Genomic DNA, 21,858 nt, shown 5'->3' on the forward strand with positions numbered 1-21,858 from the left:
AGTAGGATGAAAGGAGCATACGTGTGCAAGTGAAAAAAATCTATAGCAGCCCCAACAGAAGCTGTGGGCCGTGCACACAGGGCTCCTCTGCATCATTCAAAGAATGGAACATCTAGCACTGACCACAGCAGTTTACTCTTTGCAGAGGGCTATGTGCCAGGCACAGCGCTAGGAGCATGACATGCATTATCTCATGGAATCCTCTTGATGGTCTTATGAGCTGGTATCACTATTCCAATTTACAGATAAGGGAACAGGTTTAGAAAGGTGAACTAACTTGCTCAATGTCACATAGCTTTTTAGTAGAATTAGGATCTAAATCCAGAGTCTGACTCCACAACCTATGCTCTTAATCACCTCTCTTCAGGTTCTCCACAACCTACAGGAAATCCAAAAGAGGATGTCAGAGGATACGTTCCTAAATCCTCATTCCGTAACATAGGAGAAAAGAGGGGCCTCTCTTGTGAAAACTGGAATGACCCATACCGTGAGGGCACTTAGAGATGTTCCTCTTTGAAAAGAACCATTCCCAGATATGGCAAGATCTTTTATTTGCTGTGTGTTTGGGGTGATTAACAATGGATAGTCTTATCTCTGGGATGCCTGTAAAAAAAAAGAGACACCTGCCCCCAGCCCCCCACCCCTAACCTCTGAGGGGCAGCCATGTCTCTAGGACACTGCAAGGAGACCCTGCCCTGGGGTCTGAGAGAAACATCCTCCATACCAGGTGCCTGTTTGCTCTCCTGGAGCCTTTGGCCGTCGCACCCTACTGCATCTCCTTGGTTTGGCTGGGGCACAGGATTAGCCATCCCCAGGAAATGCCTCCCTCCGGTCCAGGCAGGGATCCCAGCGTACACACCCCTGGAGAGTGTGTGTGTGTGTGTGTGTGTGTGTATTACGGGGCGGGGGGAGATGGTGGAATGCTTCCTTCTCTCCAGGCCAGGGAGAGTTCTGGGGACCACCTGGGGGCCCTCACCCCACCCCCTCCTTGCTGGGGAAGTGCCCAGTCCAGTGCCCCTTCCCCGGCCACCCTCCTCCCCCTGGCTGTGCGGGGGCATGAATCAGCTCTCACAGCTTGTTAAAGCTAGACCTCTTGTTTTCATGCCCTCACCTCAGGAAACAGAGTTACGGCTTTTCCAGCTCCACTCAGCAGGGGGCCAGGGTCCTCACTTTATAAACATCCCCAAGCCTGTGAGAACAGAGGGCACGGAGATGGTGTAAGACAGGCGCCCAGGGGAGAGAGACAGAAGCTAAGGCTCAAGGAGAGGAACAGAGAAGAGCCAAGGAAGACGAGGCCAGAGCAGCCTGAACGGAAGCCAAGAAGGGTCCGAAAGAGCTGTGCTGCCGGAATGGCCCCAAGGACACCCTGGGTGGGACAGGCTGCGGGAACTCGGGGAGGCTGGGGGGTCATCTACTTGGTGGTATCTCTGCTCCTCCAGCACCCAGGAGTCCACAGCAAGTGCTACTTCCAGGCTCAAGGTAAAACTGGGTGAGGCATAAGGAAGGATGGGTGCAGAGGACACTGGGAGGAAGGGCTCAGAGGTGGTCCTGTTGCAGCAAACCCAGACTCCCTGGAGCTGGGACAGAGGAGAGACCACATGTAGGGGCAGCGTGCCCTTACTCCTCCACTCTGGCTCTAACATTTCCTGTTCTTCCCCAGCCCCCTGCCACTATGAGGGGAAATATTTCACCCTGGGCGAGTCTTGGCTCCGCAAGGACTGCTTCCACTGCACCTGTCTGCATCCGGTCGGTGTGGGCTGCTGTGATACGTGAGTGACCAAAGGTGGCCAGAGAGAATGGCTCCGATATGAGGGACTGAGAGCTGGCCAGGGTGTGACTAGATTGCTCTGATGTGAGAACGAACGGAGTAGCAGTAAGAGGCTGGCTGAACCGACAAGAAGGTGTGAGAGGCTTCAGGCTACAGAGAGAGGGGAGTTAGATGGATCTGGAGGGAAAGTACTCCTGCTATGAAATGAAAAAAATCCATATATGGCAGGCAAGAGAAATACTGCAGGGCCGGGGGCACTGGGGAGACATGGGAGGAGTGCTGGGGAGGGGATGCGGCGCAGGGAGAAAGGTGGACCTTCACTGTCTTGACCCTTCCCCCATCCTTCGGTTCCCCAGGTCCCAGCATCCTATCGACTTCCCTGCGGGCTGTGAGGTACGCCAGGAGGCAGGAACATGCCAGTTCTCCCTCGTACAAAAATCTGACCCTCGGCTGCCCTGCAAAGGGGGAGGGCCCGACCCAGAGTGGGGCTCAGCTAACACCCCTGTGCCTGCAGCGCCTGCTCCCCACTCCAGCTAAACACAACTGACTGCCCTTCTGCTGACCGCCCACTGCTGCTGCCACTTTCAGGGAAACCACTAGCAGCTGCTGATTTATTCTGAATAAATAAGTTAACGCTCCAGCCGAAAGCCTGTCTCTCATTATCTGTGCCACTGGACCCCAGGTGGGAACAATGGGCCCTACTAGAGCCCAGGGGCTGAGTTCTCAGGATCCTGAAGAAGGCTGTGCCACGTGGGTCAGTTTCAGATGGTTATAGTGCTGGTGCTGGGGCCAGGGGCCGCGTAGGAGGCCAGGGTAGGGCTTGTAGGCAGCACCTTGATGGGCAGGTCCCAGCTGAAGGTGTCCACAGGCACTTGCTCAGGTCCCGTCCAGGTGGCGGGCTCAGGCTGTTCCACAGGAGGTAGGAGCACCAAACCGGGTTCTCGGGAGGTGACAAACTCAAAATGCAAACGCCACTTCAAGGATACTGCGGCGGGCGGGGGGGGGGGGAGATAAAGGCAGAAGCATTTAGACGCCAGGAGTAAAAGCCAATGACAGGATGTGGTTAGTAAATTAGAAAACAAAAACGAAACCCTGTATTCAGGAAGAGCAGGGAAGTCATGGGGCAGGGAGCCAGGATTGAGGATTTCGCTCAAGAAATCTAGTGTGTTGTCACTGGAAACATGACAATAAGGACAAGAGCATCAGGTACCTAAGAACCCAAGTGTGGGACAGTCAGGACTTGGTAGCTTGAAGCAAATGCTCTTTGGAATCAGAGTGAGGAATCAGAGATAAGTGCACCACGGGGTCCCAGTGGGCAGGGGGAGAGGAGATCTGCACAGCTGTTAAGAATTTAGGGGTCCGTGCACCCAAGAAACAGGTTGAAGTTCTGAGGAAGTGTTAAGGGTCAGAGGTTGGATGTGGAAACTTCTGGGCGTGTGTTAGGAACCAGGATCCATTATACTGTACCAAAGCACAGCATTTTACCCTGGGCTCCCCTCGCCCCCAACAATGGTCAGGGTCTCACCAATGGCTGTGCAGAAGCCTGGGGTGGAACTGAGAGGGATGGGGAGAGAGAAGCTCGTTCTGGTTGTGTGTAGGCAGGACTCCTGGTGCCGGGCATGAGTGATGTGGGACACCGAGGGGGCACCTCCTGCCCCGCGGCGCCGCTGGTACTCAGGCTGCACACGCTCCTCTGTCTGTAAGCTCACTGAGAACTGCGATCAAGAAGACAAGGGTGTGTAGGCAGGCACAGGGACGTGCTGACTGGGCGGGAGGGCAGCCCAACCTCATGCTGTTTTACCAGAGGGCCCTGGGTGACACCCACTTCTCCATGCCACCCGTCTCTGCAGGCCCTCTCCTTCCACCCTAACCCTTCAGGCCCAGTTCCCCCAAAGTTCCCGCTCCTCTCTCACCTGCAAACAAGCTACAGTTCCTTCCCCTAAGTTTAAGGTCCCCACCACGTCCTCGCCAAGTCTGTATACAGATTTGAAGATGCCAAATGTCCCAACTTTTCCTCGGCCATCACTGATGTTGTACAGATCTGGGGAGAGACGGACACAGTAAGCCTGGGGTCCATACTGGAGAGTCCAAAAGGTGGGCCTTCCTTTATAATCATGAACTATCTGTGGGTCCTCAAAAGAATGTGGCGGTTAGGAGAGTCTGGCTCTGAGACAGGAATACTACAGGGGAGGAAGGGGCGGGGCAATTCTGGAAGGATCCTCACGGAGGCTGCGGCAGGATGTGGCAGCCATGAGGCGCTCCCCAGCCAGCTCGGTGAGCCATGAATCCTTCTTCCCACCTTCGTCCTCCTCCAGGAATGGACTGGATGGGGCTACAGCCTCATCCTGGGGAAACCGGACATCTTGAAGGCCTAGAGAGAGAGTGAGTGGAGAGGTGGTGGGAGAGAAGAGCAGTGGTTAGGGTTTTAGATGCCAACCGTCAATGTTGAAGGTACAGGGCGCCACAACTGAGGGGTAGGCATCTCACCTGTGCTCCAGGACTTTCTCTCCCCAACTCCCTCACACCTTGACTAAGATCAGGAAGCTTCCCTCCAGCCCCTTTCACAAACTCTCTAAAGAGCATTACTGCTTTGGTGAGGCTCTTCCCCAGCCCCTCCCTCCAGGAACCCTTGCTTACCAGTGAGCACAAGAACCCTCAGAGGGACCCTCAGTAAAGTGATGGGTGAGTTGACACGCTGGCAGCCAATGGTCAGTTTGTAGACATACTTGACTGACTGACCCCGAAACGAGGGTGGTCCCTCTACAGGCAGCACTTCGCTGTAGGAGTCTGGTTGGGAAGCAGTAGTCAGGGTAGCTGGAAGTAGCCAGAGAGGTCCTCCCTCCAGGAGCCGCAGAAGGCAATCCAGGGGCACGGGGGCAGTCACTCACATGATTTGGACTCTCCAGGGTCTAGCCTCAGGTCACAGAAGAGGATTTTTGGTGGAGTGGAAAGGATACATTGACCTCTCTCACCTAAAAAATAGAAGACGGCAACTTAATAACCTCATTGTCTAGCGCTGGAGAAGGCTAGCACAGCAAGTGAGGGCAGTAAGCACTGCCAACACAGGGCAACCCAAACTAAGCCACTCCTTTTTCCTCAAGGTGAGACAGGAACAGCTTTACACCACCCAAAACAATAATTACACTCCACCACATCCCCAGTAGGACAGAGACTGTAATGACCCACCAGAACAATCTGACAACTTCACCCTTGGGTAACAATGATTCCATCCCTCTGAGGGCAAAAGCCCCATCTCTAACCTCGGTGTGGAAGAAGGACAGTCTGGCTCTCAGGCTGGACATCTGGCTGACTGGAGTCGGGGGGAGGAAGTGCCACTCGACTCTCACTGGCGTGGAACTGGCAGTGGATTTGGGCACTGGCCCAGGCCAGAGCCTCACTATGGGAGCAGGAAAAGAGGGCATCAGAGGGGAGTTCCTGACCTCACAAACGCTCTCCCAAACTCCCTACCACACTGAGAAGACCAACAGAGAGGTGGCTGTCATCTGGATCAGAGAATCCAGAACCCCAAAGAGAAACCATTATACAAAGAGAAGTATACCATAGGTAGCAGGGGGAGGAGAGAGGAAAGGCGAGCTGAGGGCTATGTCACCCACATCTTCTGTTAACTAGCCCTTCCCTACAATGAGAGCACAATGAACAAGGTGGTGGTGATGTAGCCACAGGACGATCTGAGCTCTGGCTCAGCACTACAGATACCAGGCTTCCTCCCAGAAGGGCCGCTTTCTTCAGTACCAGTGTCCCCACCTGGATGCAGAAGTGGCAGTTGGGGGCAGGGGATTGGTGACTGTAACCACACACTCCAGGGCCTCCCCTGCCAGAAACACAGGACCTCTGCTCAGCTCTGCTACCACTTCAATCATGGCAGCTCCGGGATCGGATCTAGAAGGAAACAAGGCGTATCAGAGGTCAGTACCATGGCAGGGAAGGGTGTCTCGGGCGAGCCTGGGGGTGAGGACCGAGGAAACGGGCGTTCAGTACCACGGTGTCAGAGGGAAGCGCCCAGGTTTGGAGTGCGGGAAGGCGGAAGGCAGGTACGGCGGCAGCTGACCGGGCACTGCAGAGGGAGACGGCGCCGCTTAGGGTCCCAGCCCCCCGCCCCTATCGGCGCCAGGTCATCCCCTCTCTTCCCGGCCGGGACCCCCAGGCCACCCCCGACCCCTTCCCTGGAGGTTTCACCTCCCAGCCCGGGACCCCGGCCGCCCGGCACCTCGCGCCCAAGCTCGGATACCCCTCAGATCGAAACAGGGGGCCAGACTGAAACAGGGTACCCGGTGCCTCGAAGGCCTCGGCCGCCCGCCCCTCCGGGCCCGGGCCAAGTGCGTGGCTGCGGCCGCGGCAGAGGCGGGACTTCCCTCCGAGTCCCTTCCGGCCGGAAGCGCCGGGCTGGCTAGGCCGGAAGGGGCTCGGGTGGGCCGGCCGCCCTGGGTCACCTTCCCAGGGGCTGGTACCCGGGCGCGGGCGCCGCCCCGGACACCGGCCGGCGGGACCTGGCGCCCACCGCTGGGGGGCCTGGTGCCGCGGCCCGGGGACGGGGCCTGGGCTGCGGCGAACTCCCAGGCCGGTCCCGGGGGCGGTGCCTGAAGGGCCGGCCCCGGGGGCTCCTCCCCTCTCCGTGGGCCCAGTCGCCCTTTGGCCGGGCCAGCTAATCACCGCGGCCCAATGACGTCGAGACCCGATCCTTCCCGCCCAGGACCCAGAGAGACAACCGAGGGTGAGACCGTGGCGGCTTTATTGCTGTCGCCGCCGCCGCAGCAGCAACAGCTACCTGGTTGCACGGAGACACCAGCTCGCTTCAGCTTTCCCCCGTGGCCCGCTCTCCTAGACAACACCTAACAACCATCCACGTCCGCATCTGGGCTTGGCTGGCCAGATACTTGGTACCAGAAAGCTCGGAAACTGAAACCACCTAGGTCCTGGAGACCCAGGATCCGGGGAATATGGGAACCGGAGTCCCAGCCTCGGAGCAGACCAGCTGTGCCAAAGGGGATCCACAGGCTTCTTGCCCTGAAAATGGCACGGAGGCTGTGCAGGTTACAGACTGTCCAATCCCTGAGGACAGTCCACCCCAGCATGAACAGGGTTACAGCAGTGCGGAGGACTCCGGGCAGCTGATGGCTTCCTACGAGGGGAAAGCTAAGGGCTACCAGGTGCCTCCCTTTGGCTGGCGCATCTGCCTGGCTCACGAGTTTGCAGAGAAGAGGAAACCCTTTAATGCCAATGACATCTCGCTGAGCAACCTGATAAAGCACTTGGGCATGGGCTTGAGGTGAGTCGATCCCATTGCCTAGAGGACCTTGTGCCTCACTTTGTTCCAGCAGAGGCAGGAAAGGGTGAGAAAGCAGGAGGGTGCCTTGTCCTGGTCAGGTGGCCCCTATTCCCAACATCATCTAAGCCCATAGTTTTGGAGGGTGAGACCAGGTCAGGTCTCTTTGCAACCTACTTCGTTCCAGTAACTTGTCTTTTTAGCAAGAAAGGGCATTTGAGCCTTGTAGTAAGCCTTACAAATCTAGGCTCCCTCTCAGGTGCTCTCTCTTCTCTGAAGACTGCCCTTTGGGATTAGGTATACTTTGTGACAAGGTAGGAAAGATACTCCGGCAGTTTCAGTACTGATACAATGTTGTCTTCTGGAAGGGAAGGGTTCTCAACTCCAGATCCCCCTAAGCAACTGGAGTATTCACTGAACCTCACTCACTTAGGCACAGCATTTAATAGTCCCAACACCCTTTGGCTTCTTTCCTCGAACTCTGGCTCCAGGGAGTGGTTGAGAACCTGCCTGCTCTCAACCCTAAGGAGAGGGTGATGAAAGGTAATATTCAATCTATTCTGGAATAGATGGCCCCTGATATAAAAAGCAAAGAAGACCTTTGACCAGAATGGCCCTGCCTTAGGTGTTCCTAGAGATTAGTTATAATCTTCCAGAGCATTTCCAGGTCCCCCACCCCAGCAAGGGGTTGCAGACAGGCTGAGAGTTTATCCTGTAGGAGGCTGTAGGACTCCTCCGGATCCTCACTGAGTGTTGGGGACCAAGACCCAGTAACAGGGACAGGTGCCTGTGAGGACAGAAAGCATTACCCTGAGGTCATCCTGAGACAGTTGCCACAGTAAACACAGAACTGCAGAGGGAGGCTTCAAGTATGGGAAACCTAGCTTTGACAGCCTCTTAAGTAGAGATTCCTTCTCTTCTGCGGTCAGTGCTGTGGGGCTGGGGTGGAGAGCCCATGGACCTAACCCAAGCCCTTGGCAGTGGGGAGGGCCTGTTGCTGCCTGGGTGTCTGACTCCTCTGACAGTTCCTCTGGGTGCCCTGTACCAGAGCACAGTAATTCCTCCAGGCTGCTTCTGAAACTGACTCGGCTAGTTTTGACCCTAAAAGGCTTTGGGTCAAAACAGGATCTGGGGCCAGGGTATTGAGAGAAGCACCTTGGGGTATATGTGGTGGGAACACTGAGGTCAAGAACCTGTCCATGGGCATCTTAGCCCCTCCATCCCTAAGTATAAGCTGAATCACAGATGCCTGAAGCTGTCCTCACCCCCTGGACTCAGATCCCCATCCCAGGACAGGTGGGGATCACTGACACACGGGTTTTGAGATGAGATGAGGTCCTGCACTGAGGAGAATGCAGGGGTGAGACAAGAATTCTGAATGATTAAGTTGAGGTTGAAATCATGGAAAAGGACAAATAGATCAGGAATAGCCAGCTGCTCATTGGTGTGAGAGAAACATAGGCCCTAAGAGGGAGCTGAATTGGGGGTACACTGCTCAGGAGCCCCAGTAAGACAGAGTTCTCTTGGCCTCAGAATGGTAAGAACTCAATTTTGGTTGCTCTCGCTTTCAGCCCGAATCCATTCATTCAGTAAATATGTACTGAGTGCTTGTTCTGCGCTAGACACTCCTTTGTTCTGCTATCTTCACATCTTGCATTTCTCCCTCACTGCCCTAATCGGAGCTGTGCCCTCCCTCCATTTGGCAATCCTTTCTGGCCACCAGTTTCAAAGTCCAGTTTCCTCTAAGCTGCAAAGAAGAGCTGCCTTCCCACCATCCCACTGTTCATCTTCCCTTCGTCTCCCCTCACTCCCAGAATGTACCCTCCCTGTTCTTTAATCATATTTCTCCTCCACTTGCTCCTGTCCCTGTTCATTTCTCTTATGTTCCACTGTTTGTACATACGTTCTTTATAAACCCAGCAAATATTTGTTGACTGCAGACCAGGTGCCCTGCCCTGTACTTGAAGCTGTGGGTAATAAGCAACAAGTCTTTGTCGCTGTCCCTTTCCCCATGGAACTGAAAAGTATGTCAGACTCACATGAGGAACACTAAAGTAACAGGACAGTGTCTGATCGGGAGCTGAGATAGTGTACGTACAAGTAATGATGATATGTGACGTGTATATTCCACTTTGTAGCTTTCCTATCTATTGTGTCATTTGTGACCTTAGAAGGGCACAGGTGTGCCAATAGAAGGGTATCTATTGTGCCCTTCCAACCATCCGTTGAGGTAGGGACTTGAGGTAGGACTCTACTTCAGCAGGATTACTTACCCCATTACATGGCTATCAGCAGTGTGCTTGAACAATGGGGATAAACGAACTGGTGAGGGAGGAGAGTGGAATTGGGAGAGAGTCCGGCAGGAAGGGGTTGCTTAGTGAGGACCCACTCTGAATGGAAATTGTAGGAAGTAAGATAGGCTGGGGCTTTCCTGGTGGCTCAGATGGTAAAGGATCTGCCTGCAATGCAGGAGATCTGTGTTCAATCCCTGGGTGGGAAGATCCCTTGGAGAAGGAAATGGTGACCCACTCCACTATTCTTGCCTGGAGAATCCCATCGACAGAGTGCCTGAAGAGCTACAGTCCATGGGGTCACAAAGAGTCAGACACAACTGAGCGACTAACACACACACACATACAAGATAGACTGAGACAGATGTCAAAGCCTTGAATCCCAAACAGAATCATTTGCCTATTGGATACAGAGCTGTGATAAGATCAGGATATGTTGGGGGTTTTAGAAGGTTTTTCTGGGATATAATAAGAGAACAAATTAGAAAGCTTACAGTTTAAATGCTGAACTTAAAAAGAGACAGAAAAAGAAAAGAAAAGAAAAAGACTTAAAAGAAGATGGCCCAAAATGTATATGGGTGGGATTTTTTTCACCTTCCACCTAGTGCATTCTCCAGATTTTCAACCTTTCATAATCAGAAGAAAAATCATTTTAAAAAAGAAGCTATTGCAGCAGCCTATGCCTGTTTGAAATTATGTACATGTCCTCTAGAATTTGCTTGGGCAAATCTTTATCCATGGGCATTGGAACCCCTTGGTTTCTGCATTGAAGCCGTTCAAGTTTTGTCAATGGCACCCCACTCCAGTACTCTTGCCTGGAAAATATCACGGACGGAGGAGCCTGGTAGAGTGCAGTCCATGGGGTCGCAAAGAGTCGGACACGACTGAGCGACTTCACTTTCACTTTTCACTTTCATGCATTAGAGAAGGAAATGGCAACCCACTCCAGTACTGTTGCCTGGAAAATCCCGTGGACACAGGAGCCTGGTAGGCTGCAGTCCATGGGGTCGCTAAGGGTTGGACACGACTGAAGTGACTTCACATGCCTGTTTATGGGGTGGGGGTGATTATAAGTCAGGAAACTAACTGGCCCTTTCAGCACCTCAGACAGAAGCTCCTGGAATAAATTAAATCAGTGGTGGAGTTAGAGGTGAGGAAAGATCAGAGAGCTCCTTCTAAGGAGTAGAAAGGAGAAACAAAGATAGTCCCATGCCATGACTAGGGGTGACTGGGAAGATGAGAGGACCTTGAACTACAGAGAAGTTGAGAGGAGAAGTTTGAAGTGAAGGCAGTGGGTCCTTGGAACAGTTAAACATGGGAAGTCACAGTGTCCAAAGAGAGAGAGGTGACTGCAGCCTCTTGCCCTGACCCACAGCACCCCTTGCTCCTCAGGTACTTGCAGTGGTGGTACCGTAAGACCCAGGTGGAAAAGAAGAAACCTTTCATCGACCTCATCAACTCTGTGCCCCTGAGACAGATCTACGGTGAGCCTTACTCCAGCCCTGCCCAGTCAGAGAGAGCAGCATCCAGGCCCACTTGGAGCTAGGCAAAGAAGCCTTCAGCTTCTTTAAAGTGCACTGACCCATTCCCTAGGGTTCCCCCACCCCAGCTTTATTGAGATATAACTAACATAGAACACTGTATAAGTTTAAAGTGCACAGTGTGTGAATTTGATATTCTCCCCTCACCCCCCACCCCAGGTTTAGGGGAACCCATCTCTGTAGTCTAGAAAGTGAGAAATGCGCTCTTTTTCGTCTCCCGTGCCCCTCTGACATCTTGATTCTTTCTCTAGGTTGTCCCTTGGGTGGCATTGGGGGAGGCACTATCACCAGAGGCTGGAGAGGCCAGTTCTGTCGTTGGCAGCTTAATCCTGGAATGTACCAGCACCAGACAGTCATCGCTAACCAAGTAAGAGCCAGGAGGTAGAGCAGAGGTCCCGGACAATACCTCCCAGGCAGGAATGGTCTCTTGGCTAGTGTAGGATGTGGCGATTAGAGATGTACATGATTCCATGTAGTATTTTCAGGATGCTTTCTGTGTGCCAAGCCCTGTGCTGGAGTGTACTATAGGAATGAGACACTCAGAGTTCATGTTCTTTGAAAGAGAAAAGGTACCCCTGGTGCCCTTTATTTCTCTAATAAATGCCTCCCACCTGCCTTGCTGCCCCAGCTCCACTGGTTGAGCCTGTCCCCAGCCACAGAGAGTCAGACAATTCCAGGATCACTTAACCTGCTTGAAAGATCAGAAGGGAAAACAAACCAAAAGTCTGCAAATGCACAGGAACAGAGATGCATGCACAGAGCACCTACTGCTTGCCCTGATTTGCCAGCCGTCAGCCACTTCGTCACTGCTAGGCCTTTGATTGCCAGAGGCATGTGGGCTACCTTTCATCATCTCTCTCTAGTGCCCTCCCATGTTGAGTTGTCCACCAAGTTCCTACTTCCTGTCTGAGGGAGGCCTCCAGCTCATCTTCAAAGGAGAAATGACTAGCAGACCTTGAATCCTATTAATGACACTGCCCTTCCTAGTTCAGGTTCACCAACCCTGCCCAAGGCCCCAGGCTTCCTCTCTGGCTCATCCCTGAGGTATCCTGAGGCGAATGCCTTCCAGAATCATGACTCTTTTTTTGTATAATATTTAATATGTAAAGATAGTTCTACAAGGAAGTACCATTATTATGCCCGTTTTACACATGAGGCAACTAAGTACCATGCCCAAGGTCACATGGTTGGTAAAGGGAAGCACTGGGATTCAGAACCAGTTTTCTCTGTGGTTACAAGCCTGTAATGTTAACCATTACCTACTATTCCAACAACATAAAAAAAAATTATTTGATGTATACATTAAAGATATTAGGCATACTTTGAACCGAGGGAGGAGATATTAACCCCTCACAGCCTGTACCCTCCAGAGCAGTCAGGGAGTCAGAATGTAAACACATTATCACATGCTGGACTAGAAGGGTAGGGGGCACACAGGAGAATGGCTCACTGCTTGAGGGGAGAGATGGCATTTGATCTAGGCCTTGAAGCCTGAGGGGTTTTACCAAAAGGAGAATGAACATGCGCAAAAGCATGGAGAAGGAAATGTACTGTGCTCAAGGAACAGTATTTGATATGACCAGAAATATAAGGGCTTGAACAAGTAATGAATCTGATGGGCGGGGAGGGGCCACCTCAAGAATGAAACTTTGAAAGCCAGGTAGGTGAGTTTAGATTTTAGCCTGAGGGCCACGGGAGTCATTGAAATATTATAAACACAGACTAATATATCTTGAGTTCTCTGTAAGAAAGATCAGTCTGAAATCCAGATGGGATGGGGCAGAGATGGTGCGGGCCAGTCTTAGGGCAGTTAAGACCAGAGCAGTGAGAAGGGAGAGCAAGCAGGGAGAAAGATGGAGAAGGCACGATTTGCAGTGATTTACTGAGTGTAGGGGGAAGGCCTGTGGGCGCGGGTCACCACTGCAGGGTCTGGCAGGGGAGAAGCCACTCTGGGAAGGGGTCTCGTTTGAGATACCTGTTACCCCATTCCAGCCCACGTACCTTCTTGTTTAGTTCACAGTGTGTTTGCGCCGGAGAGGACAGACGGTGTACCAGCAAGTCCTGTCGGTGGAGCGCCCGAGTGTCCTGCGCAGCTGGAACTGGGGTCTATGTGGGTACTTTGCATTCTACCACGCCCTCTATCCCAGAGCCTGGACTGTCTATCAGCTTCCTGGCCAGAACGTCACCCTCACCTGCCGCCAGATCACACCCATCTTACCCCATGACTACCAGGTGAGGCTCCCCTTGGTTTCCTCTGGGCTCTCCCTTCCCCAGGATCTCTCTCTCCTGGAAGTGTCGTGACCTGTGCGAGAGGGGTGGGGCATGAACTTCACACTGGTTTCCTAGGACCACCAACCAATTGGTCTTCTGTCTCCTAGTAGACAGCCTGCCAGGCAATGTGGGGAGATGCAAGTGGAAGACACTATATTAGCGGGTATCTGAGTCAGCTCCTCGGTGCCAAGGACTGATCCTGGGAAGTGGGGCCGAAAGGCTACACAGGGGCCATCTGAGTCTGACCTTCTGCTCCCAGGACAGCAGCCTGCCTGTAGGAGTCTTTGTGTGGGATGTGGAAAATGAAGGGGATGAAGCCCTGGAAGTGTCCATCATGTTCTCTATGCGGAATGGACTTGGTGGTGAAGACGACGCCCCCGGGGGGTTGTGGAATGAGCCCTTCTGTCTGGAGCATGATGGGGAGACTGTTCAGGGGCTGCTGCTGCATCATCCAACCCCCCCGAATCCCTACACCATGGCTGTGGCTGCGCGACTTTCGGTATGGAGGCGCCTGCCCTATAGCATTGCCCTGAAGCCCTGCTCTCAGCCTGACCCCTGAGCCCAATCCCCTGTGATCTCTTCACTTCTTCAACTCCTGAGTCCCACCCTCACCGTAGCCTTTGAGCTGGTGGAACTTAGAGGCGGGAAGATGTAGAGGGGAGTTAGTCAGGAGCCACGCACCTATGGAGTTTCTCCTCACAAAGTCTTTGACCCCTTAACAGGCAGACACAACGGTAACCCACCTTACAGCCTTTGACCCTGACAGCGCCGGGCAGCAGGTGTGGCAGGATCTACTTCTGGATGGACAGCTGGACTCCCTCGCTGGTGATGGGGGGTCTCACGGGGAGGTGGAGGGAAGAGAGAATGTCCCTGTCTTCAGAGCAGGGCTGGGAGGCCTGGTAACCAACAGGCCTTCTTCTTATGTCAAGGATCTCTGTGGCCAAAGTGGGTACTCACTCATTTTGTGCTTCTCTCAGGAAAAAGTCTCCCTTCGCAGAAAGGAGTGGGCATCGCTGGGGCTGTGTGTGTTTCGGGCAAGCTGCCACCACGAGGCCGGCACCGCTTAGAGTTCTCACTGGCTTGGGACATGCCCAGAATCATGTTTGGAGCAAAGGGCCAGGTCTACTACAGGTGACGGGAATGAGATTGTACACGGATCATGGTGCTGGGGGTCTGAGTGGAGCCCGTGTTCTCATGCCTCCCCTTCTGTCCACCCAGGCGGTACACAAGGTTCTTTGGCCCAGACGGTGATGCAGCACCCGCCCTCAGCCACTATGCCCTGAGGCACTATGCCGACTGGGAAGAGAAGATCTCGGCTTGGCAGAGCCCGGTATTGGAGGACAGGTGCCAGTGGAGCCCGTCTCTTGCCTTTCTCCCAGGCCCTCACACTTTCACTAAGACTCTGATTCACTCTCCACCACCAAAGTCAACAGAGGTGGTCTGGGATTCACTTGGGACCCCTACTTCACTGAACCCCAGAATCCTTCCTTTCCTGAAGTGCCACCCTCATGAGACCATTACCTCCTCCTGCCTCCCCAGATCCTTGCCTGCCTGGTACAAATCTGCACTGTTCAATGAACTTTACTTCCTGGCTGACGGGGGCACAGTATGGCTGGAAGTTCCTGAAGACTCCCTGCCAGAGGAGCTGGTGGGCAGCATGGGCCAGCTCCGCCCCCTCCTGCAGGAGTACGGCCGGTTTGCCTACCTTGAAGGTACGGGCTGCCAAGGGGCGTGGTGTGTGTCCGTGAGGCCAGTTAGTGCCCTGCCCCACGGCAGGAGGATGGGTTTTGCCTATCCCAGGGTACTGGCTAGAACATGGAGTGTGATGGTGCCCTACACCCCAATTCTAGAGGTGCAGCTAGGCAGGGCAGTATGAAGAAGCAGCAGGAATTCTGGCAACGTGTTGTCTCCTTCATTTCTCCAGGCCAGGAATACCGCATGTATAACACATACGATGTCCACTTTTATGCTTCCTTCGCCCTCATCATGCTCTGGCCCAAACTTGAGCTCAGCCTTCAGTATGACATGGGTGAGGGTCCCTTTTGTTCCCCTTCTGCTTCTCAGTTCCCCACAGCCCTGAACCTTGGTGGTCCCTGATGCCTCTTCCACTCAGACGTATGTGGATCCTGCTCACCGGTTCCCCTTGAGTCCCACACACAGTTCTGTGCGCCACCCCAAGCCTACCCACTCCCTGCCCCGCACCCCCCCTTGTGTATCTGCTCCCCCAGCTCTGGCCACTCTCAGGGAGGACCTGACACAGCGGCGGTTCCTGATGAGTGGGGTAACAGCGCCTGTGAAGAGGAGGAACGTCATCCCCCATGATGTTGGGGACCCAGGTACAAGCCCCTCCAGCACAAGGGTGCGTCTCTCCCTCCGTTTCTGCACCCTCCACCTGAGCCCACTGTGCAGATGACCACATTTCCTCCCCTCCCCAGATGACGAGCCATGGCTCCGGGTCAATGCGTACGAGATCCACGATACTGGAGACTGGAAGGACCTGAACCTGAAGTTTGTGCTGCAGGTCTATCGGGACTATTACCTGACGGGTGACCAGTGTTTCTTGAGGGACATGTGGCCTGTGTGTCTGGTAAGGGACATGTGTGCAGTGGTCTGTGTACCAGTGGCATGTTTCTGGGTATCTGGGGAAAGCCCAGCTGGCTACTGTTGTCTTTTCTTAGTATCTTGGTCTTCAGTATCTTGATCCCTCTTTAGGCCGTGATGGAGTCTGAAATGAAGTTTGACAAGGACCACGATGGACTCATCGAGAATGGAGGCTATGCAGACCAAACCTATGATGGATGGGTCACCACAGGCCCCAGGTTGGGGGGGTAGGGATTTCCAGGGCCTGAGGTGGGGAACTGGGCACCAAGGGATTGTGGGCTCAGTGTGCCTATTATACTGTACGAGAGTGGCTGGAGCTGCCAGGCTGATTCCCCCAACCCGTGTCCCTCATCAGTGCTTACTGCGGAGGACTGTGGCTGGCAGCCGTGGCTGTGATGGTCCAGATGGCTGCTCTGTGTGGGGCACAGGAGGCCCAGAATAAGTTTTCTTCCATCCTTAGCCGGGGCCAGGAAGCCTATGATCGGCTGCTGTGGAATGGTGAGTTGGGGAATCCTAAAGAATCTCAAGGCAGCTCTGGGAGGCAGGAGACTTACTGTGTCCTCCCTCTCCAGGCCGCTACTACAACTACGACTGCAGCTCTCAGCCTCAGTCCTGTAGCATCATGTCTGACCAGTGTGCTGGCCAGTGGTTCTTAAGGGCCAGTGGCCTAGGAGAAGGAGACAGTGAGGTGAGAGACTAGGAGAAGTCCTAGAGAAAGCTGAGGGTTTTTCCTGGGGGTGGGAAGCAAGTATAAAAGACCATGTTTCTTCTCTGTCCCTCTAGGTCTTTCCTACCCAACAGGTGGTCCGTGCTCTCCAAACGATCTTCGAGTTCAATGTCCAGGCCTTTGCAGGAGGGGCCATGGGGGCTGTGAATGGCATGCAGCCCCGTGGTGTTCCCGACACATCCAGCGTCCAGTCTGATGAAGTCTGGGTGGGCGTGGTCTACGGGCTGGCAGCCACCATGATCCAAGAGGTAACTCACTCCCTTCCCCGGCTCTCTGCCATCTGTACCTTGGCTATCAGACTTCTGATAACCTAATTCAATGCCATCTTATCCATCCAGAGAGCCTCCCACCTTCCTTGGCATGCATTCTATTGCCTGTCTTCAGGCTTCTGCCTGTGAGCCAAATTTATCTCCCCCACTAGCCAGGAACTCCCTGAGGGCAGAGACCCTATTATCTCCATCTGTCCAGCTGAAATAGCTATTCAAGGGTTGCCAAGTAATGACTTCCCTCTCTCCCTTACAGGGCCTGACTTGGGAGGGCTTCCGGACAGCTGAAGGCTGCTATCGTACTGTGTGGGAGCGCCTGGGCCTGGCCTTCCAGACTCCTGAGGCGTACTGCCAGCGGCGGGTGTTCCGCTCACTGGCCTACATGCGGCCACTGAGCATCTGGGCCATGCAGCTGGCCCTGCAGCAGCAGCAGCAACATAAAAAGGCCTCTGGGCCAATATCCAAACGGGGCACAGGACTATGCACCAGGCCCAAACATGGACCAAAGGAAGCCATGGCAAACCCAAGCCCAGAGTAAGCCGTGTGAACTGTGGAAGGAGGCGCTAACAGCCCAGCCTTTAGCCTGACCTTTCCTCTGCCACCACCCCCACCTCCCCATCTCCTGCAACCCTGAGCCACCAGGACAATCATGCCCTCCCTTCTACCTACCCACCATGCCAGTAAAGAGGGGTTGAGGGTGAACCATGCATCAGAATCACTTATTTATTTCTTTCTTCACCCCATCCCCTCACTGCATGACGTGTTCAGGGAGGTCATCTGATTCTCTTAGGCCCTTTCATGGGGTGACAGACATACACAGGTTCAAATAAAAGACCCAGAAACCCAGTGAGTGTGGTGTGTTTGAGTCCTCAGGCTTCCTGACAGGGCACAGGACCTGAGGCTAGCCCTCTCCTACTCCCTTTCCTCCGAACACAGACTAGGGGGCACCAGACTCTGATAAGAGGGCCCCCACATCCTCACATCTAGCCTGAGTATCTGCCCTGCAAGATAACAGATGTGGGGCTGGGAGTAGGGAGCCATCCTTCCTCTCTTGTGAGATTTGCATGCAGGGGAGATATGGAATCTGGGCAGGAGCACCCTGAGAAACCATCAGGCAGTGGCAATTGCAGGGGAGGCTCTGCTCTAGGAGCCTGGGGCATGAGATGGAAGAGGCAGCAAGAGTTGCTAGCAGCCTGGAGCTCAGGGTCCAAGCTGTCCTTTGGTACCTCTGACTGCAGGGCAGGTGGCTCCAGCTGCGGGGGGTCCTCGCTGGGGAGGGCACGAAGCTGACGGGACAACACTGAGGAGACAAAGCCTGTTCAGGGGCAGGCTGGGGCTCTCCCCTAGCCCCTCCCTAGTGGTATCCTCATGGAGCTCTCACCTCTGTGCTCAGCCGGCAGGCTCCCCCTTGTGTCCGAGGAGTACATAGCAGGTACGAGGAGGAGACAGAAGGAGAAGAGTAGAACCTGGAGCACAGGAGAAAAGAGATGAAGAAGGGCTCTGCATTGCACCCGTCTCCCTGCCACCTGAGAAAAGAATATCTCCTTCCATCACCATCCTCACCAAGACACAGGTGCTGCTGCTGCTGGCTTTGTTTGCTGTCTGAATCACCATGGCCTGGAGTCTCCTCAGCTGATCCAAAAGGGACCTATAAGGGGACAGTGAGCACCCCCAGCCTGGCACCTTGCCATACAACAAAACCCTCCTGTTAAGGCCATCCTCTCTATGTGTGCTCTGGATCCTCTCTTACTTTTTGCAAGTGATCTCTTCTGTGACCAAAATATCAGACCTCATTAACACAAACACACACGTCTCTGCCCTGACTTAAACTTCTTTTGCAAACCCCTTCAGTGGTTCTCCACTGCCTGATCAGCTCTGTACACAATCCTCACCAGGGATTATATTCTCTACCTTCTGGCCCAACTCACCTATGTTAGGGTTCCAGCCAGACTGGACTAAGCTGTGTCCTCTCTGCCTAGAATGCTCCCCACCCCCATCCCAGAATCATATCTACTATCAAATGCCATCTGCCACATGAGATCTTACTCCCTCTCTTCCTTCTTGATACTTATACTTGTGAATTTATTCCCTATTACTGTGAGCTTCATGGAATCAGAGACCCATTAAAGACCAAGCATCAGACCTTATACGTGAGAGATGCCCTGTGAGAAATCAAGTATGGAGCAGGAGAAAGACTGAGACAGTATTAAGTGGGAGGGATGAGAAAAGCCTGATGTGAAAGAGTTGCTTACAGATTCTGTTCCTCCAGGAGCTGTACTTTGTTCTGTAGCTCCAGATTCTGGGCTGTGTATTTCAGGACCCTGGAGGAATAACAGGTATGTGGGGACATGGCCTGTATCCTCCCTTCAAAAACCTCATACTTCCAATTACCTGCTTCTCCCACCCCCAAGTCCAGCTCCCTTTCATACCTGCTTTCTAAACCCCCCACATACACCTTCTTCTTCCTGCGGCTCTCTTGAGCAGACTTTTTGTTTCGAATCTTCCTCCGCACCCGTTTCAGAACTTGTTCCTCCATCTGGGAGAAGACAGGAAAAGGGATCCCATCAGAGGTACATTAAACCAAAGAGTTTGAAGGCAACCGAGTTCAATCTTCTCAAAGCATAAATTCCTTCTACAATTTCCCTGACCAATAGGCACTCTGCTTCTGTCTGAATGCTTCTGAGGACCAGGTGTTAATGTCCTCACAAGCCAAACCATTGTAACAATTTTATTAAATAATAATTTTTTTAAAAAAACCTTCCTTATCATGAGCCAACATCTGCCTCTGTTATTTCTACCTGTTGGACTTACCTAGCACCTAATCTCTGGGGCCATAATAGAACAAAGGTCTTCAGCTATTTTAAAGCACTTGACATTTCTTCAGAGTTTAAAAAAAAAAACTGGGCAAAAATTTTAACTCATCTCTTCTCAGGATGGACTGCATCTTCTTAATATTTGTCAAAGATAATAGGCTCAAAACTTAAGAAGCTTTTTGGCCAATATAAAGGAAAACAAGATGGTTACTGCCCTTCTAGTGGCAACACTATTAGATAACTGGTATCTAATGATACAACTGGGCTTCCCCAGTGCCTCAGCAGTAAAGAAAAGTGAAAGTGAAAGTGAAGTCGCTCAGTCGTGTCCCACTCTGTGCGACCCCATAGACAGCAGCCTACCAGGCTCCTCCGTCCATGGGATTTTCCAGGCAAGAGTACTGGAGTGGGGTGTCATTGCCTTCTCTTCTTCTTCAGCAGTAAAGAATCCGCCTACAATGCAGGCAACTCAGGAAACAGGTTCCATCCCTGGGTCGGGATGATCCCCTGGAGAAGGAAATTGCAACGTACTCCAGTATTCTTCTCTGAGAAATCCCATGGACAGAGGAGACTGGAGGGCCACAGTCCATGGAATTGCAAAGAGTTGGACACAACTTAGCGACCAAACAACAACAACAACTGAATCTGATGATACAGCTTCTAAACCCCATTCTCTTCCTTAGTAGCCGTATCACACTGTTGACTCAACTTGTACTTTTTTTTAGCCACACCTCGCAGCTTGTGGGATCTCAGTTCCCAGATCAGGGGATTGCACCCTGGTGAGACCAGGATTGCACCCTCACCCTGAGCAGTGAAAGCACAGAGTCCTAACCACTGGATTGCCAGGGAATTGGCTCAACTTATATTTTTAAGAAATTAAAATTCAGTTAACCTTTCTGTTAACAGACATTGATTTCATCATAGTATCACAATACCGTGCGTGTGAAGCTGCCACTCATTGCTTGAAACTCCAAATTTTACATTTATTCTTGTTATACTACTTAATCCAGCCTTGATGAACTCTAATACTTAATTTACTATTCAGCTACAGGTAAATTATCATGAAACCAGTGAAACATAAGTATCAGAGCCCCGTGGTTGTACAGTACTTTCCAAATCCCTTTACTAATATTACCCTGATAATTTTGAATTCTTAGTTAAAAAGAACACCAAAACTTATACAAGCACTACAAACCAGGATCTGTCCTTGCAAGCAGTATACTAACCACATGCTCCAGCTTCCTACTCAAAAATGTGCTAATCTCTCACCTCAGTTCTTTTTCAAGTTACTGATACAAAATTAACAGAACTGGCCTACTTGGAACACACAACCCCCGTCCCCACAATGGGAGACTTACCTTAGTGAGCGGAAGCATCCCAGGCAAAGTAAGCCCCTCCTTCTCCAACAGCCTTTTCTCCTCCTCAGTCAGTATCAGCCTAGCAATCTCCTGCGGTTCCGGAGAGGTGGGCAGCAGAGTTGCAAAGGGATTTCAGAAAGTAACGCGGAATACTGCCCCGACCCGCGCAATACGGGAATAACCCTCCTGTAAATCAAGTCAAGTACCTGATCTGCCGGCTCCTCCACAAGCAGTGGAGTCATCTGAGCCCCCTCTTTTTCATAGCTCTCATTATCTGCAAAAGGGCAAATATGAATAGTCAGGCCCTGGAGTCCTCAACTTTCCCAAACTTCACTTATTTCAGGCTTACCGAGATCTATGGAGACATGCTCTTGTGACAGAGAATAGGTGTGGTCATGCTGGACAAGACAGGGGTCAGAGCTGCTGAAAACGTTCAACACTGCTGGGGGACTCGGCAGGCAGCTCAGGAAATCCTCCACGTCCCAGTCGCTCAGAGACTGCACAGGGTTCAAATTAACAGGCTTTGACCATCACCACCCCCTGCCTCAGGGACACCCCGCCCACCAACCCGCCTCACGCCTCCCCGACTCAAAGCCCCCCAACTCACCTCAGAAAGTGGCAGCTCCCAATCCGGCGGAGACGTCAAGGCCTCGTCGGGCGCCGCACCCAAACCACCGCTTTCTTCTAGCAGAAAGCCTAGCAGGTCGTGGTCACCCGGGTCCAACGCCAGCTCCATATGAGACATTTACAGAAAAGATGCGCAGAAACACAGGAGTTCACTTCGCCACCCGGACCCTATCCCCAGCCAGGCGTAACCTCGACCGACTGTCAGTCGGCCCCACCTATCGGCTCTCCAGCGGCGTTCTCCTCCTAGCTGCAGGCGATGGCTCTGAAACCGGGACACGCCTCCCAGACTCCACTCCCCGCTAGACTTCCAACAG

At 52.9% G+C, this 21,858-nt stretch overlaps 4 protein-coding genes across 12 annotated transcripts; 2 read left to right on the forward strand and 2 right to left on the reverse strand.

Annotated features, from left to right (window-relative positions):
• Positions 1-534: 534 nt before the first annotated feature.
• On the reverse strand, positions 535-6,359 carry RGP1 (RGP1 homolog, RAB6A GEF complex partner 1). Of its 9 annotated transcripts, XM_070375683.1 has the most exons (11): positions 6,058-6,197; positions 5,768-5,843; positions 5,534-5,668; positions 5,029-5,165; positions 4,657-4,740; positions 4,406-4,555; positions 3,993-4,139; positions 3,682-3,809; positions 3,294-3,483; positions 2,602-2,753; positions 535-1,189 (listed from the first exon to the last, which is right to left on the reverse strand). In XM_070375683.1, exons 3-11 carry the CDS (start codon positions 5,647-5,649, stop codon positions 1,172-1,174), a joined length of 1,122 nt encoding a protein of 373 aa, XP_070231784.1. In that variant the 5' UTR covers positions 5,650-5,668; positions 5,768-5,843; positions 6,058-6,197; the 3' UTR covers positions 535-1,171. The 9 variants fall into 9 exon arrangements, with proteins under 9 accessions (XP_070231784.1, XP_070231785.1, XP_070231777.1 ...); XM_070375684.1 differs by having other exon boundaries at positions 535-2,753; positions 5,771-5,843; positions 6,058-6,359; XM_070375676.1 differs by having other exon boundaries at positions 535-2,753.
• MSMP (microseminoprotein, prostate associated) lies at positions 1,350-2,305 on the forward strand. Its single transcript, XM_005900775.2, has 3 exons — positions 1,350-1,479; positions 1,661-1,769; positions 2,125-2,305. Exons 1-3 carry the CDS (start codon positions 1,350-1,352, stop codon positions 2,303-2,305), a joined length of 420 nt encoding a protein of 139 aa, XP_005900837.1.
• On the forward strand, positions 6,206-17,595 carry GBA2 (glucosylceramidase beta 2). The gene is made up of 17 exons (XM_005900777.2): positions 6,206-7,055; positions 10,736-10,827; positions 11,136-11,251; positions 12,898-13,116; positions 13,415-13,654; positions 13,878-13,980; positions 14,133-14,286; positions 14,374-14,499; positions 14,695-14,867; positions 15,080-15,184; positions 15,384-15,491; positions 15,591-15,742; positions 15,868-15,974; positions 16,112-16,254; positions 16,329-16,444; positions 16,540-16,731; positions 17,006-17,595. Exons 1-17 carry the CDS (start codon positions 6,727-6,729, stop codon positions 17,285-17,287), a joined length of 2,757 nt encoding a protein of 918 aa, XP_005900839.1. The 5' UTR covers positions 6,206-6,726; the 3' UTR covers positions 17,288-17,595.
• On the reverse strand, positions 17,459-21,848 carry CREB3 (cAMP responsive element binding protein 3). Its single transcript, XM_005900779.3, has 9 exons — positions 21,525-21,848; positions 21,267-21,414; positions 21,124-21,191; positions 20,918-21,007; positions 19,179-19,285; positions 19,002-19,070; positions 18,313-18,397; positions 18,131-18,215; positions 17,459-18,049 (listed from the first exon to the last, which is right to left on the reverse strand). Exons 1-9 carry the CDS (start codon positions 21,660-21,662, stop codon positions 17,733-17,735), a joined length of 1,107 nt encoding a protein of 368 aa, XP_005900841.1. The 5' UTR covers positions 21,663-21,848; the 3' UTR covers positions 17,459-17,732.
• Positions 21,849-21,858: the final 10 nt, after the last annotated feature.

This window comes from Bos mutus, chromosome 8 (genome assembly GCF_027580195.1).
Source record: "Bos mutus isolate GX-2022 chromosome 8, NWIPB_WYAK_1.1, whole genome shotgun sequence".
Lineage (NCBI taxonomy): Eukaryota > Metazoa > Chordata > Mammalia > Artiodactyla > Bovidae > Bos > Bos mutus.